At 38.6% G+C, this 17,687-nt stretch overlaps 1 protein-coding gene across 11 annotated transcripts in view; it reads right to left on the bottom strand.

Annotated features, from left to right (window-relative positions):
• Nucleotides 1–17,687, bottom strand: part of TLN2 (talin 2) — a 491,250-nt gene that overhangs the window by 126,799 nt on the left and 346,764 nt on the right. For all 11 annotated transcript variants that reach the window (XM_077128095.1, XM_077128103.1, XM_077128097.1 and 8 more), the window contains 5 exons: nucleotides 16,949–17,083; nucleotides 14,937–15,065; nucleotides 11,284–11,386; nucleotides 1,367–1,575; nucleotides 137–256 (listed from right to left, as the gene is read on the bottom strand). In XM_077128095.1, the coding sequence (XP_076984210.1) occupies nucleotides 137–256; nucleotides 1,367–1,575; nucleotides 11,284–11,386; nucleotides 14,937–15,065; nucleotides 16,949–17,083 (696 nt within the window). The remainder of the gene's footprint in view (nucleotides 1–136; nucleotides 257–1,366; nucleotides 1,576–11,283; nucleotides 11,387–14,936; nucleotides 15,066–16,948; nucleotides 17,084–17,687) is intronic.

Genomic DNA, 17,687 nt, shown 5'->3' with positions numbered 1-17,687 from the left:
CTGATCATAAAACAAAACAAGGAAACAGGACTCCTGGTCAGCGGCTTGGAGATCCCACAGAGGGACAAGACAGTGCTCACACCTACAGCGAAGCCACTGCCCTCTGTGTCCCTTCCCAAATCCAAGAGCCTCTCACCGAATCCACAAGCAGCTTCTTGCTAGACTCCCCGATGCTCTTCAAAGCCACATCCACGTCCCTCTGTCCGGGGAGGCAGTTCACACAGCTATTCAATGAGTGCGAGACGGCTTTGGCCACCTGAGTACATGGGGGCATAGGGGATGGGGGGTGAGAAATGCCATAAGAAAGGAGCGCCAGGAATTTCAGTACAAACATTTCTGCACTCTGTTGGGAATGAGCAATGACATTATGCAGAGCCAAAACAAATACCCCCGGGGAAAATGCCCACCAGCATAGACCTGACACTGTTCACTATATGAAATAACATTACCTAGGTCTTTTGGCCAAGAGCAAAGCTAAGTGTCCTCATGGGGTTAACATCCTGTCTTGGCAATGGACGTGATACACACATTCACCAAAGCCAGGCTGAGCCATGGTTTTGTGATTCAAACACAAAACTCTCCATATCAGGGCAGGTACTGAAACAAAGATATTAAATGCCAAGAAAATGAAAATACCTCCTTTCTTGAGAGCCCTGCTGAGGTCACAGAGGTGGAAGCAGCCCTTGAGTCCCTGGATCATAGGCAGCTAGCCTTGCGGTTGATTTGTGCTGCTCACAGACCCTCTGGTACAAACATCCCTAAAACTCACCCTTCCCAAGGACAGGCAGGATGCTCTGAGCCCCTCCTGGCCAACTTAGGCTGCACTGTTCTGGAACCACTCACCTACTGCCTTTAAGGCTGTCTCAGCGGCTCACTGTCTGTGCTCTTGGCCTCGTCATTTCCCTTAACCTCAACCATCTCCTTCCCAGCCCCATGATGAGACTTTCCCTGTATGGTGTCTAGTTTTTATTGGTTTTATTAGGTAGTTGAAAATCATCTGAAGGGGGAAACTGAGAATCAGAATTGAAATGTGGAGCAGCTAGAACTGTACATTGACCTTACTTCCCAGACTAAGCATCAACAGGCCTAAAGAAAAACATAACTTCCTGGCTCCTAAATGTCCAAGGACAGATTTCAATAACCCCCCATACCCTCGTCTGTCTATGAATTAAGTAAACCTCAATTTTACCTGGATAAGACTTACAAAAGCGGCTATCGTTTATGACCTACATTGTTACGGCACTTTGGAAGGCTATGAAAACACTCACTGAGTGAAAGGGTTCCTGCAGGCAAAAAAGTGCTCAGGAGACAACCTGGAGACATGTCCCCATTTCTGGTGACCATAATCCCCAAGCCTGGGCCTCACCTGAGCTAGTCTCTGCTGCCTCTCTGCATCTCCAGGTGCAATCAGCGCCTGTTTGGCTTCCTGAATGAGTATGGCCGAGCCCTCCATCACGTCTCGAGCAGAATCTAACATGGCATGCGCAGCTGAGGGGTCAGTGGTAGAGGCGGCCACTCCGCGAGCAGCCTGAGCCAGTGTTTTCAAAGCTTGGGCCGTCTCTCTAGCAGCCACACCTGTGGATAAAAGCCCACCAAACCTTCTGTTAGATGTCATTAAAAAACCCCACTTTCAGGTGGGAATAAATCTCTAAACGATGGCCCTCTTAAAAGGAGAGAAGACTACCACAGTGCCCAGGATACAGTGGGCTTCATATAACCTTTCATAAAATTTGAATTTGCTGAGTTTCTCAAAAAAGTAACTTATACTGCTGGCTCTATACCAAACCAAGAAAAACGTTCATAACAAACACAATGCTAAAAAAACTTTTCCCTCCAGCTCCTTGCTTCCACCACCCCCTGTCCCTAGACCTGGAACACCAACCGTGTGCTAGTAAATATACAGATGGCCTAACGTGCACCATGTGTATTCACCCGTGTAATCGCCATCCAGATTGAGGTACAGAACAGTTCTATCATCTTATGCTTTTTTGAAGTTAATATCTCCCTCACACCAGAAGTAATCATTATTCTAAAATTATCACCTTAAACTAGTTTTACTATTCTTAAACTCCATGATAACAAACAAAACAGTATGCAATCTTTTGTGTCTAATTTCTTTTCTTGCCATAAATACTAAGGGATTTGCCCAAGTTGTCACATGGGGCAGTCCATTCTTTTTTTTTGAGCTATAGTATCCTATTATATGAATACACCAAAATGCATTCATCCATGCTTCACAGCATTTGAATCATAACATTCAAACAAACATTTGGATTGTTTCCAATTTTGGAGGCTTATGAATAAAGCTACCAAGATATTTCTTGTACATGCATTTTGTTGGATATATGAACTCAAGTCTCTTGGGTATATCTAGGAGTTAAGTTGCTGAATCATAAAATGCATGTTTAGCTTTAGGAGATACTGCAAGACAATTTTTCAAAAATGCCTTTACCATTTTATACTCTACCAGTAATGTATGAAAGTTCCATTCCCAGTTGCTCTACATACTAACCGACACTTGATATTGTTTTATTTTTAAAATTTAGCCATTCTGGTGGGTGTGTAGTTGAATCTCTGTGAGGTTTTGATTTGTACTTCTCAGATCAGTAATGATGTTGAGCACCTTTTCGTGTTTACTGGCCACTTGGATGTGCTCTTTGTGAAGTCCCTGTTCATCTTTAACTTCACTTCTAAACCGATGCCAAGACTTTGGATAAATTATGGATACAAGCTTTTTAAACCCACACCAACAGCGCATACAGCACAGAAGAACAGGACAGAGACTGAGATGCCAGGGTATGTGACAAGAGCCCAAGAACTGCCAAACGGCAGACCTGAGCGCTCATCTCATCTCTATCTCAGCTACCCATTTTACAGATGAAGCCCACTGGTGCCAACTATCTTGTCCGCAGACTCTTTTATAGGCATCATGAGACCTAGAGCTGAGGTTTTCTCAATGTCCAGGTCAGATGCTTTGGGGTAGAGAGATATGAGGGTTTCTTTTTAAGTGAAAAATATACCAATCAATCTCTTTCACACCCTCAACTTTAAACTGACTAGGTTCTGAAGGATGCAGCTGCATGAGCTGCAGGCTCACAGTGAGTGTGGCCTTGACCAGCAGTCACTTTAGCTGAGGTGGCACAGATGCTGTAGGTGGTCTTCTTGTTACTAAGGATGGAACTCCGCAATACAATCAAGTGTCAGAAGGGCCCCACATCCATAAAGTAAGACAGCTCTGCAGTGCCACAGACTTGCTAATCTGAAAATATATAGTAAGTCACAGGGCTGAGACATAACTGCAATCTAATTAAGGCAAATTACAAAACTGCCAATCTACCATTTATCACATGGTGCTTCTGAGTACAGCTTGCTGAATGAACGAATTTTAAGCGTGTTTTCTGTCTTACAGCAAAGGAGAAGCCCAGAAGAGAAAGCACAAAGGTAAATGAAGCTAAGGTGAAGGAGAGGAACAGAAAAATAGAATGGTCCTTCCATTTTATGTTGAAGCCTTCTGCACAGGATTAAGGGATGCTGTTGCTCAGAAGAGTACCAGATGAGGGTAAGAACTCATCCTTGAACCCACTGCCCTCCTGCCCTATGTGGGATTCCCAAGGGTATAAGTCTTCCTGACAATGTGGGACAGGACTCCCAGGATAAGCCGGGACCCCACATCATGGGATTGAGAAAGCCTTCTTGACCAAAAGAGGGAAGAGAAAAATGAGACAAAATAAAGTTTCAGTGGCTGAGAGATTTCAAACAGAGTTGAGAGGTTATCTGGAGGTTATTCTTATGTTATCTAGATATCCCTTTTTAGTTTATGGTGTATTGGAGTGGCTGGAGGGAAATACCTGAAATTGCTGAGCTGTGTTACAGAAGCTATGTTTCTTGAAGACGACTGTATAATGATACAGCTTTTACAATGTGACTGTGTGATTGTGAAAACCTTGTGTCTGATGTCCAGAGTATGGACAGATGAACAAAAAAATATGGATAATAAATAAATAAATAAAAGGGGGATAAAGGGTAAAATAAATTGGGTAGATGGAAATACTAGGGATTAATGGGAGGGAAGGGTAAGGGTACGGAATGTATGAGGTTTTTTTTTTTTATTTCTTTTTCTGGAGTGATGCAAATGTTCTAAAAATGATCACAGTGATGAATACACAAGTATGTGATGATGCTGTAAGACATTGTACACCATGTATGGAATGCATATGTGTGAAGATTTGTCAACAAAAATAGAAAAATGAAAAAAAAAGAAAGAACTCATCCTTGCTCTGGTTCTGTGATGAACAGATGAGTGGTCTAAACTGTTGGCATCTTTCTCTGGCCTTTAGTTTTCCAGTTTTAGGAGAGGCAGGGATTCCATCTCTGACCACAGAAGATTCCAGGCTGTGATTTCTAGATCTCTCCTCTCTTCCCTTCCCACTTATTATACAGACCCTTGAATCCATTTCAGTTTGAATTGTATAGGAATTTGGAATTCTAACTACGCAATTAGAAAAACCATGTTTATGCAAAACTCATTTACTGAAGAATATTTTATATACTCAGACAACTTCAAAAAGGCAGAAACTGGAAGAACTAAATTTCAAAACTCTAAGCCTGTCCATCCCACATGTTTTCTGCTGAGGACTCACTGTGAAATCTCAGGGTACATCAGAGATTCTCTTTGGAGGGATCAGGTTTCCTGGAAAGAGGAAGCCATATCACCAACAGGATGAAACAAAGTCACTTGGGGTCAGAGAGCTCAGTGGACATTGAAGGATGTACATGGCTGAATTTATAATAGCATTCACAGTGACAAACATGATAGAGTCAGGAGTCCAAGCAAACTTCTCCGGATGAAACTGTCCCTGTAGTCAAGTATGCATCCCAATGCCAGAACCATCAATAGGGAAATAGTGAAGTAGACTTTTGTTTCAATAACAATCTTAGAAAACACGATTACTTTCACAGTGTTCATGCCAACTGGATCTTAAATTATATTTAGTAGCAGAGTCTTAAGAGAACACATCAATGATATGAACTACAGTAGAACTCCTTGCAGCAGTTGTTCTTGATCAGAATTCATGTAGACTGTGTGTCAAGACAGTATTGGACCCCATAACAAACCCACAAAGTAAAAATCAGGTATAACATAGATTTTTAAATCTGTCCCAAAATATCTGAAAAGGATTCTATGTAACTGTGTTCAGCCATGTAGATATGTATTTTGAATACTGAACTGACCAACCAAAAATACATCTGGCCATTGGCCGTTCATGTGCAACTTCTGAATATCCCACAAAGCCTGGGGGGATTATACAAGGGAATTGGGACCATTACTCTCTTTCCTTGCTTTCCACACATTCCTCAAATTCCCTGAAATCACCTTCAACAAGAACAGCAGTGACCACCTTATTCCTAAAATGAATGAATGCGTCTTAAGTTCCCCTCTTACATGACTTCTGGTAGCAACTGCCACTATCGGCCATTCTCTCTAAGGTAATAGTCTCTAGCTCTAGAGACATTCCACTTTCCCAGTTCCCTTGTTCTCTCCAGGGCCACATGTTCTCATTGCTTTCCAAAGTTCCTATTGCTCAGCCTTTCCCTTAAATACTTGGAATCCTCAGGGTTACATCTTTTCTCACTCAACCACTCCCCTTTGGCAAACTTATCAACCTCCATGATTTCAATCATTATCATTTACTTATAATTTCCATATTTATATCTCCAGCTAACCTTCTTTACTGAGTTCTAGAACCGAATGTCTAGCCATTTAATGGGCACCTGTATTTGGCTATCCTGCAGACACTTCAAACTGAGCACATTTAAAGCTGAACTTGGCATCCCTGACCTTCACCCACACACAGACCCGCCAAAGGTCCTGCATTCCCCAAAACAGTGAATCATAATTGTTCAGTTATCAGACCAGATAGAGTTAACCATGTTACCTTTTTTAACCCCATCTCTGACAATTTCTAACTAGTCACCAAGATTTCCTTAATCCCCCTCTTTTTCTCCACTGCAAATCACTATCTTATCTGGATTAATTCAACAGCCTCTTCACTGGTCTACCTGTTCCAGCCTTGTTTCCCTTCAATCCATTCTGCATGCAGAAGGTAAGGCAGTCTATATAAAAGTCCATCTGGATTGCATCCACAGTTGAAAATACTTAATTTTTTCCAATTTTCTTAGGTTAAATGCTGATTTATTTAAACTGACTTTTGAGGCCTTCTGGAATCCTACCCAGCCTAACTTCCCAGCCTTATCTTCTTATGCTCTACCTTCCTTACCTTTACTTAAAGCTTTCTCAGTTCCTTTAGTCAGTCTTCTTTTTTCCCACCTCTGAAATGTCATACATGCTGTTCCTATTTCCAGAACCACCTTTTCTATAGCCCAATAAACTAAACTGTGATACTTCCAAGCTACTGTCCAAACATTAACTAGACAGTCTGTCATCCTGGATATTATCAGTATCAGAAGATGCAAGCTATAAACCTGTCTTCCTTCAACCAAAAACAGACTTTTCTAAGCAAAATCAGGCAAGAATGAACTAATATGTGAAAATTTTAGAAACTTAATCTCTTATATACCCTATGTTCCATAAGCATTTACACATACTTTTCCTTTGTCAATAATGCTAAAAAATTCTCAAAACCCTGATTAGATGTCAATTCTGCTCTAAAACTCTCTTTTACCCTTCCATTAAGGCAGAATTATATGTTCCTATTATTGTAGTTACTATACCATACCCATAATTCCTTTTGTCCTCCTACTGTGTTTTAAAAATTTTTTAATTTCAATGTAACAAATGTATAAACTTTTAAAAATCAAAGAGAATTTTACTTATAATAAGGGCAGAATAACTTATTGCAGGTCAACCATTCCACTGAGAAAACAACTAGAAACACAGGAAAAATATACAAAACATATTCAAAGGCACTGGCCAGGAAGAGATACCAAAGCACCAAGGAAAAAAGAACCAAAATCTTGAAGAGAAGGAAAGAACAAAATGATAAGTCCAATGTTTAGGGGTGCTTTTCCCCTCGAGGAATTTGCTAATTTGTAAACTGTTACCAAGAAGCTGAGTAGAGCAGAGTTTCCTGAAATTTCCGGGAGCTAGGTGGATAAAAAGTAGAATTTTGGGTCCAAGAAACAGGAGGGGATATGGTAAACACCAAGGACCAACAAAGGGGTACAATTTATAAGATAAACTGGAAATACACCTCTAGTTCCAATAAACTCAGTCCCTGCTTAGATTATGATAATTGGCTCCTATCTTAACCACCTGCTAAATAAAGCAAAAAAGAAAAATCCTCTCTAGGGAAAGAAACACAATCTAGAGCCCCAAATTATTTTCAAAATGTCAAATACCAATATCTAATATTGAAAAACAAAACAAAACTAAAAACAGAAGATAAGACCAAATGGCTGAAAACTAAGAGGAAAAATAACAGACAAAAGAAATGGGCCTATAGGTGATTACAGAGTTTAGAGTTATCACATCTGGACTTTAAATAACTGTGACAAACATGTTACAGACATGACAAAATTAGATGGCAAGATAAAAATTTCAGCAGAGAAATGGAGGCTATAAGAAAATAATAAAATGGATATTTTAAAGCTCAAAAATATGACATTTAAAATAAAAAATTAATAGAGAGTGTTGAAAGAATAGATAACCTAAAGAGAGGAAGAGTGAGCTAGAAGATAGAGTAAAAAAAATACTGAGAACAAGCTATGGAAAGAAAAGATGATAGAAAATATGTAAAAGTGAAAAGATCTAATATATGGAGTTACTGCAGCCTACCAAAAAAAAAAAAAAAAAAAAGAGAGAGAGAGAGAGAGAGAGAGAGAGAGGGAGAATGGGGAAGAGCAGTATTTGAAGACACAGGGGTGGAGCATTTTCCAGAAATGACATCCCATTTTCAACAGATCCCATTTTTAAGGACACTGCAACCCAAAGCAGGATAAATACATAAGAAAACTTCTAGGGCACACTTCTTGGAAACCAGAGACAGAGAACACTCAAAAAGCAAGCAGAGGAGTAAAAAATAAAATCACATTACCTTTAGTAGAGTAAACTGACAGCTGACTGCACAAGAGAAATAAAGGAAGCCAGAAGACAATGGAATAACATCTTCAAAGTGCTGGAAGAAAATAACTGCCAACCTAAAATTTTATAATAAGTGAAATTATCCACCAAAAATAAAAGCTAAACAAAGGCATATTCAGACAAACAAAAACTGAGAGAATTTGTCACCAATGGACTCACACTAAAGGTAGAAGGGAAATGATCCTAGACAGAAGCATGTGGTAATGCAAGAAGGACTAAAGATCAATGGAAAGGGTAACTATGTGAGTAACTCTAAAAGAATATTTATTGTATGAGATAATACTAAGACTGATCTGAGGAGATTAAACTACAGAGGAATTAAAATACAGTGGTAAATGAAGGTAAAGTGATACCTGTACTGTCTAGGAAGAGGTAAATATATTAATTTGTAAGACTTAAAAAAATAAAACAATAAATGAATGTACAGCTAAAAAACCAATCAAGCGGAGGGAAAAAGAATTTAACAAAAATATATAAATCTAAAGAGAAGAAGAGAAAAAGAACCTAGAACAGATAGGACATATAGAGAAGAAAAAAGTCAGATGACTGATTCAAAACTCAATATGCCAAAAACTGTATTATATGTAAATAAAATAACCCAATTGAAAGAAAAAGATTGTTATGCAAACAAATAGACTTCTACCCCACAAAATAGAACAACCACAACTATAAGTAACTCATAAGATACATGTTAAATATAAGAATACAGAAAAGCTGAAAGGATGGAAAAAGATATACCTTGCACACAATAAACAAGGCAATGTTTCTTGCAGAAAATTATAAAACAATATTGAGAGGAAAAAAGACCTAAAAAAAAATGGATATATGCTTACAGATCAGAAGCCTCAATAATGTAAAAATGTCAATTCTCCCAAAATGAGATTCAATGTAATACCAGTTAAAAACAAGTAGGTTTTTGGGAAGAAATCAAAGACTGATTCTAAAATTTATGTGGAAATGTGAAGGGTCAAAAATATCAGAACTACCTTGAAGAAGAAAGGTCAAAAGACTTACATTACGAGATATTAAAACTCACTACAAAACTACCATAATTAAGAAAGTGTGGTATTAATGTAAGGACAGGCAATTAAATCAATGGAAAAGAATGGGAGACCAGAAACTGACCCATTTAATTTCAGTTAATTTATGACAAAGGTGGCACTAAAGACTATTGGGGACAGGATGGTCTTTTCAATCAGTGATACTCAGTCAACTGGATATTCATGCAAAAAGCAATTAAACTGGAAATTTTTTGGCAAATGCACAAAATTCAACTACAAATATAATTCTAAATATGAAAGGTAAAACAAAAACGCTTCTTTAACATATTAGGGGAGAGTATCTTCATGACGTTGGGATAAGCAAAGACTTTTAAATAGGGCAAAAACAGTAGTTACTATAAAGGAAAAAACTCATAAACTAGACTATCAAAATTTAAAAAATAGAAAAATAAACCTTTATTCCACAAAAATACCTTTGAGAGTGAAAAGGGAAGCTACAAACTGAAAGAAGATACAAGAAATACATAAATGATAAAAACTCCTATGAATAAATAAGAAAAAGATAACCCAAGTTTCCACCCCTCAACTTATTTTACCTTTTGTCATCCCTAAGGAGCCTTTGCACCCCCAAGTACATGGAATCTTGAATAACCCAAGTTTTAAAAACAGGCAAAACATAAGACCAAGCAAGGCACAAACAATGTCCATTTGGTCAATAATATACGCAAAATTCCTCAAACATATTGCTCATTAGGAAAATGCAAATTAAAACCATAATGTATGTGGTGCTACTACACACTCACTAAAGTGGCTAAAATGAAAAAGATTACAATAAAAAGTTTTTAGCAAGGATGTAGAACAAATGGAACTTTTTCACGCACTTCTGTAGGGAGTGTAGCTGAATATGTGCACCACTGATGACCCTACAATTTCATTCTTAGGTATGGATCTAGAAAAGGCTTACTTATGTTCATGAAGATACATGTAGTAGAATATTCGAAGCAACATTATTTGGCAACAACCCGAATGTCCATCAACAGTACAAAGAATAACAAACAGGGATGTGCACTCTAGAGAAATACTAGAGAAAGAGATGCAAATGAACGGACTACTGTTACACACAATATAGATGGAGTCTCACATGTATAATGCTGAAAAGCCCATACAAATGGACACATAGTGTATGATGCCATTTATTCATACTTCAAAAGCAGGCAACGTTAAGATGTTAGAAGTCCTGGGTGATTACCACTAAGGGCAGAGAAAGGGGGTAGTGAGATTGGGAGTGGCACACGGGCACATCTGGGTTGCTGAAACGTTCTATTTCTTGGTCTTGGTGGTGCTTTTTTGGGTGCACTGAATTCGCGCAACTTAAGAAGGTACACACTCCATATTTATGCTCTCTTTTGTATGTATATTATACTTTAATATTCTACCAGGATTTTGCAGCACAAATCTGCTTGCTTCTTAGTGACTTCCCTATACCTGGAGTACTTTATGTTTTTGTTTATTCAGTTCTATCACTTACCACTCATTTGTCTCCTTCTAGCTTTCAAAATTTTACTGACATCTACTTAGTTGTCATCTCCTCCCCTATTCTCTTTGAACTTTTGTTTTCCTTTCATTTCATGGGATTTCAAGAGCCAGCAGTAGTCCTAGAAAAGTGTAACTAGTGTTTGTTCATGGTTTAGCAGGGGTGGCCCACAAGGAGTTTGGAGAAAGTATATTTTATTATTCTTTGTATACGTAGGATTGAGCTCAGGAAGAAACAAGCCTAGGTTCTAATTTCAACTTTGTCACTTTTGGGCAATGTGACTTCAGGGTACTTAATCTCTCTGGGCCTCTGTCTTCCCTGTGAAACAGGGATCATGATATCTACTTATTGGGTTCCTGTGAGGGTCAATGAGATCACCTGTGAATGGCATCTGAGGGATATCCCATAAATGGGCGCTCTTTTACAAGAGTGTGGGCAGGGAGTTTCATTGGACATATAAAGTGCTTGGAAAATATGTGCTGAACTGCTGCAAAGAAAAAAAAAATCAGGTTTACTGTCAAATCAGTGAAAACACCACTCCCTACCAACCCTTCAACACCCCCCCACCCCCGCCACACACAACCTCAAAACAGCACAGGTGTCTGCACCTGGCCACATGGCATCCTGAAGGGCACAGAGAGCCTTACCTGTGTAGTGCTCATTGCCTTGAGCAGCGCAGGTCAGGAGCTGTGCCATGGAGGAGCCCACTGCTTTAGATGTACTTCCCAGGTCCTGAGCACATTTTTCCAGCTAGAAGAATATTCAAAGGAGAAGGGGGGTTAGAAGAAAAGCATCCACTGAATTCTTAGCTTATATTAGAAAAATGATGCAGATAAAATCTTGGGCTTCAGCTATTTCCCATCTAATACACACATGATTTTAAGAAGAATCTGGGTGACACTGGGGAAAGAGCCCAAACTTAACAAACTTGGGTTTAAATCACTGCCCACTTTCCCGAGATTGAGTAAGTTACTGAAACTCTCCAAGCCTTATTTCCTGAGATTGTAATTCCTAGGTAGGAAGGTTATGCGAGCATTTATGTAGATACGCAACAAATGGTAGCTATTAGTATTACTCATTTAGAAGCTAATTTAGAAGGTCTGCAACAAATCCTTAGTGGGAATTAATTATGCCTTGGCAGGAAATGGGCAGATATCCAGCTGTACCACCTTCCTGGCATGTGGGACCATTAACATTGTTCATTTTGATCATTATACTGTGAGGAGTTTCAACAGAAAGGAAATGCAATAGAAATAGAGGCTTGGAATAGTAAATGAGATTATGAAAATGGGCAAAGTGCTTGCTTCCCATGAAGAGTTGTCATCTTGCTTTGTAAACTGAATAAATAATTCAGGGAACAAAGTCTTTCAAGGCCTAGGGTAAAGATAATTATTTGATTACTAGATGAGGGTAACATTTTGGATGAGAACTGGCAGACACATGGCACGAGGACAGAAAGGCATCAGAGAATGTGTACATTTTTATTCTCATGACATGTCTCCAAAGAGAGGCAGAGCTTTGAATAAAAAATAGAGTCTGGTCCATTCTAGCCAACAATGTCATAAAATGGTACACACACATTTTAGTACACAAATTACTTCAAAAATTACACTTTGGTTACTTGCAATCTAACTGTCTACTTATTTTATGAAAAGGCAAAAATTGTGTCATGGCAGTCTCTCTTGGGTTCCTCGGAACAGGAGTTTGCAAAGGGACATCTGGACCATTTTGGAAAGCTGCTGCACCAGGAACCAAACTTGGCTCGATCATCAACTGGGTGACTATAGTTCAGTGAACTAACATATCTGAACCTGAGCTATCTTGTCTTTTTCTTTTTCTTAGGTAAGTTGTGAGTTTACAGAAAAATCATACTGAATGACAGAGTTGCCACATATCACCCTACTGCTGACACCTTGAATTGGTGTGGTACATTTATTACAATGAATGCAAGTATATTTTTGTGATTATACTATTATTATATGGTCCATGGTTAATTTACAGTTCACTGTTTAGTGTCAGGCAGTTCCACAGGGTTTTTTTTGTTTTTTTTCAATTCTAGTAACATATATACAATCTAAAATCTTCCCTTTTAACCACATTCAAACACTATCTCAGCGCTGTTAATTACATTCACAAGGTCGTGCCACCACCACCATCCTGTATCACCATTATCCCAAACAGAAACTCGATACATTTTAAGCACTAACTCCCTATTCCCTACCCTCACCCTATAATTGGTAAGCTATCTTCTAGATTCTGTCTCTATGAACTTATTTATTCTAACTTTTCCTTACCAGTGGATCACATAATATTGGTCCTTTTGTGTTTGGCTTATTTCATTCAATATAATGTCTTTGAAGTTCATCCATGTTATGATACACACATCAAGACTTCATTCTTTCATTGCTTCATTCTTCATGCTTTCAATTTACAACCCACCTAGAAGTGGAATTGCTGTGTCATAGGGTAATTCTATACTTTCCTTTCTGAGGAATAGCCAAACTGTCTTTCACAACAATACCATTTTACATTGTACATCTCCAACACTTGCAATTTTCCATTTTCTTAATAGAAGCCATTCTAGTAGGTATGACACGGTATTTCACTGTGGTTTCCATTTGCACTTCATGAATAGATAACCATGTTGAGCATCTTTTCCTGTAATTTTTGGCCACTTTTGAGAAATGTCTATTCAAGTCTCTGGCCCATTATTAGATTGGTTGTCTCTTTTTTGTTAATTTGAAGGATTTCTTTTATATTTTTCATATTAAATCTCTGTCATATACGGTTTCTAAATATTTTCTTCTACTGAGTAGGCTGCCATTTTACTTTCACGATAAAGTCTAAGGAATAATTGCTTTTAATTTTGAAGAGGTCCCCAAATTAACCATTTTTTTCTTTAGTTGCTTTGCTTGTGCTTTGGGTGTAAAGCCAAGAAACCATTGTCTAAGATAAGGTCCTAAAGTTGCTTCCCAATGTTTATTGCTAGGACTTTTATAGTTCTGGTCCTCAAATTTAGGTCTTTGATCCATTTTGCAAAAGAAGATATAGTTTACCAGCATCATTTGTTGAAGAGATGATTATTTTCCCATTGAGTGGATTTGTCACCATTATCAAAAAAGCAGTTGACCATAATGTGAGCTCTCGATTCAATTCCATCGGCTATTGTCTGTTTTTGTGCCAGTACCACACTGTTTTGATTACTATGACTTCGTAATTTTTTTTTTTGAGAACTTTGTAATAAATTTTAAGATCAGGAAGTGTGAGTCCTCCAACTTTGGTTGTCTTTTTCAAGATGGTTTTGGCTATTCTCAGCCACTTATCCTTCCATATAACTTGATGATTGGCTTCTCCACATCTGCAAAGAAGGTCATTGGAATTTTGACTGGGACTGAATTGAATCTGTGAACCATTTGGGTAGAATTAATATCTTAACAGTATTTGTTTTTCCTAACTATGAACATAAGATGTACTTTCATTCACGTAGGTCTGCTTTGATCTTTTTTAGCAATGTTTTGTAGATATCTGCATATAGAACCTTTATAACCTTGCTCAAATTTATTCCTAGGTATTTGATTATTTTGCTATCAAAATGGAATTCTTTTCTTGATTTCCTTTTCTTCTTGCTCACTACTAATGTGTATAAAGACTACTGATTTTTTTTGGTATTGATCTTGTACTCTGCCACTTTGCTGAATTCATTTATTAGCTCTAGGAGTTTTGTTGTGGATTTTTTTCAGGACTTTTTGTATTTAGGATCACATCATGTGCACATGGAGAGAATTTTACTTCTTCCTTTATAAACCCTGGTGTCTTTTAGTTCTTTTCCTTGCATAATTGCTCTGTTTAGAACTTTCAGGGCAATGCTGAATAACAGAGGTGACAGTTGGCATCGCTGACTTGTTCCTGATCTTAGAGAGAAAGCTTACAGTCTTTCACTGTTAATTGTGAAGTTAGCTATTTCTGTACCAATTGAGATGATCATGTGTTTTTTTTCCCCTTCATTCTGTTCATGTGGTTTACTACGTTAATTGATTTTCTTATGTTGAATTGCCCTTGCAAGAGACCCCTGTTCACTCTCAGCCGTGCTTCATTCTCAGGTAACCATGTGACCAACCCTCCCTGTCCCCAACTGTCACCATGATCTTTCTGTTAATGCAGTTTTAAGGAAATGTGGCTATCTTAGACTTTACATTCAAAGTGCTTGCAATTCAGGAACCTGAGCTTCTAGAGATGCCTCAACAAGACTTTAATTACAAGAAGACAATCCTGCTCCACAGCTGGCTCTAAAATCTCTCACCGTTTCTCCTGGAAGGGGTTTCAGCTGACTCTCCACTGCAGCCATCTTAGCATCCTGTAGTTCATTCTTAAGTGTCTGCACAGTATTCAGAGCTGAGTCGATTTCCATAGGACCACAAGCTTCATGGGCCTGTCAACAGAGTTGGGAATATGTGTACAAAGTCAGTTTCAGAAAACTGTACCAAACACTTTTGCAACATATGAGAAGCCATTCTGATATACCCAGTAAGCCTCCAAATCCAGTAACAGGAGGGAGGGGTGAGAAGTATTTCCCAAGAGAGCAAAATAATCCTTCATCAGGACTTCAGTCCTAAATTCCCTAAAGAATCAACTATGTGTGTCTCATAAATGGACTTATTTTAAATCTCATTGAAGCTCTTTTATCTGACATGAATTTTCCTCTCAGGCTAGGAGGAAAATTAGCCTTTATTGGCTGAGTCTACATTCTAGAGATCTAGCACCTAGTGCCAGAGGTATCTGTGCACAAAGAGGTTCAGGAGGCAGGTGGTGATTAAATGAATAACCAAGTGCACCCAGGACTCTGCCTTGTTTTTCTTTATAAATCTCTAGATTATAAGCCATTTTCTTTCAAACTGAAGATCAGGAAAGATTTTTCTCCTAGTAATTTGTTCTAAGAAAAATACTTTATTCTTTTGATCATTCAGAACACAGGTCTCCAAAGATTTTATTGCATTCCACCAACAATCTCGGTAAATTATATAGACATATACATAATGAGTGGTCAGAATATTAAATAGGGGAAATTCCCAATTTTTACCCTTTTTAGATAACAGCAATTAATATATATATTGTATATGTTAATCAAATGATTTTTATGTACTAGAATATGATGCGAGGAAAATGAGGCATAGAGGTTAACTAACTTGCCCAGATCTCAAAATTAGTCAACAGCAGGGCCAGAATTTTCTGCAGACAGTCTGAATCTACAGATACCACCCCTAATCCTTAAACTGTATTACAATATATTTAAAAGCTCTCATGGTATTTTTCTGAACCCAGCAGATGGCCTTGGGTGAGTTCCACTTTGGGAGCTCTGCTCCAAAGCAGCTGTTTGATGTTAGTATGCATCTAAGACTCACTGAGGAAAACTGTTAAAATGCAGATACCCAGTCTTCTGTCAGTGATTCTGATTTGGTTTTTCAGTTGCAAGGCCCAGGAACCTACATTCTAATAAGCACTCCTAGGTGGTGCCAGAATAAATGATCCCAGTACTTCCCCTTAGAAAAACAAAGCTCAAAAGAGTTTTTTATTGGACATAGTTTAATGCTCTGAATTGTTTTTTGTGATACTAAGAATTCATGTCAACTCTTACCTTCTTCCTTTGTACATGTATGAAGTTGACAGTTTCCACAGAGGGACTGCCACACGAGGAAAAATGAATTCATGCTAGAACTTCATTCTAATACTGTACCAAACAGTGCAGCAATTATGCCCTTTGATAATTATTCAGTTCCAGAGACAGAAAATCATCTAAATCCTACTTACGATCTATTCAGGACCTTGTTAAGGTGAATACCCCTGGGAAAGGTTTGAAAACTTTTCAGGGAAAAGAAAGAGAACAGAAATGACTACTCTATTCCATCCCCACTTCCCTCCAAACATAGTTTCTGCCTACGTAATTTATTAATTTTAGACGTCGATGACTGGAAGATAGGATCAGCTGTGTTGGCCCACCGTTTACCTGGCACCAAGAAACTGCTGACCAGAAGTCTCCCCTAGGACTGTGAAAAATGTCCATCACGCCATCAAGGACATGGGAGAACAGAGAAGAATGTAACCTGAAGGAGTCTGAGAAGAGTCATCTTTTAACTGGAAGGTTAAAGCTAACTCTAAGAGGTAACTGCTAAACGTGGTAAAAGCCAATCCAAAAGAGCACTTTGGTCACACAAGTGAAAGGGCAATGCTGCCAAAAAATGCATCCCTCAGTGTTGAGGCCCCAGGCTGCAGCCACTCTCCACCAGCTCATCCGTTCCTGACAAGGACACCACTTGCCTTCTGTGAGGCCGTGCGCAGCTCTGCCAGGCAGGTAGCGAGGTTCTTGGCACACTGGCTCAGCTGCATAGCTGCAGCCTGGTCACTCACGGTGGGCACCGCGGCTTTGGCGGAGGACACCATCTTGCTTCCAGGCTGTGGAGAGAGGAGCACAAAGTAAGATGGCTCCCGGGCAGCCAGAATCAGAGGAGTAGAGCTCATGTAGAGCAGTGCTGCGTATCATCCAGAACCTATTCCACCCTACAAAAAAGAATATTAAACCACTCTACGTTCCCACCCACATTCCCAAATTGCTACTTCCAAGTCAGACGCTCTAGTGCAGCACATTCTAGGAATATTAAAACAAAAAACAAAAGATGTGTGTGGGAACAGGGGGCAAAATTGGGGTAGCTGTTTGAGATTCTTCTTATGACATAAACTTTCTTTGTATTTCTTGGAATAGTTCCTCAATCTTTGTCACAAATACACCCTACAGACTACTCAGAAAAATACTTACAGACAAAATAAATCAAATAAAATCACCTCACATGCCATGGCCGAAAATTATTTCGTGGCACATGGATGTCTGTGTAGACAGATGTATGTACATGCATTTTTCAAAAACAAGATCATACACTAGTGTGATCTTACAATTTCCTTGTTTTCCATTTCTATCTTTTTAAAATACCTATACAGTATCCATTGTATACATCTGTCAACATTTCTCAATCCACTATTGTTGGGCATACTTCCATTTTTG

Source organism: Tamandua tetradactyla, chromosome 14 (assembly GCF_023851605.1).
Source record: "Tamandua tetradactyla isolate mTamTet1 chromosome 14, mTamTet1.pri, whole genome shotgun sequence".
NCBI classification, from domain to species: domain Eukaryota; kingdom Metazoa; phylum Chordata; class Mammalia; order Pilosa; family Myrmecophagidae; genus Tamandua; species Tamandua tetradactyla.
This window is presented reverse-complemented; position numbering and strand designations above follow the sequence as displayed.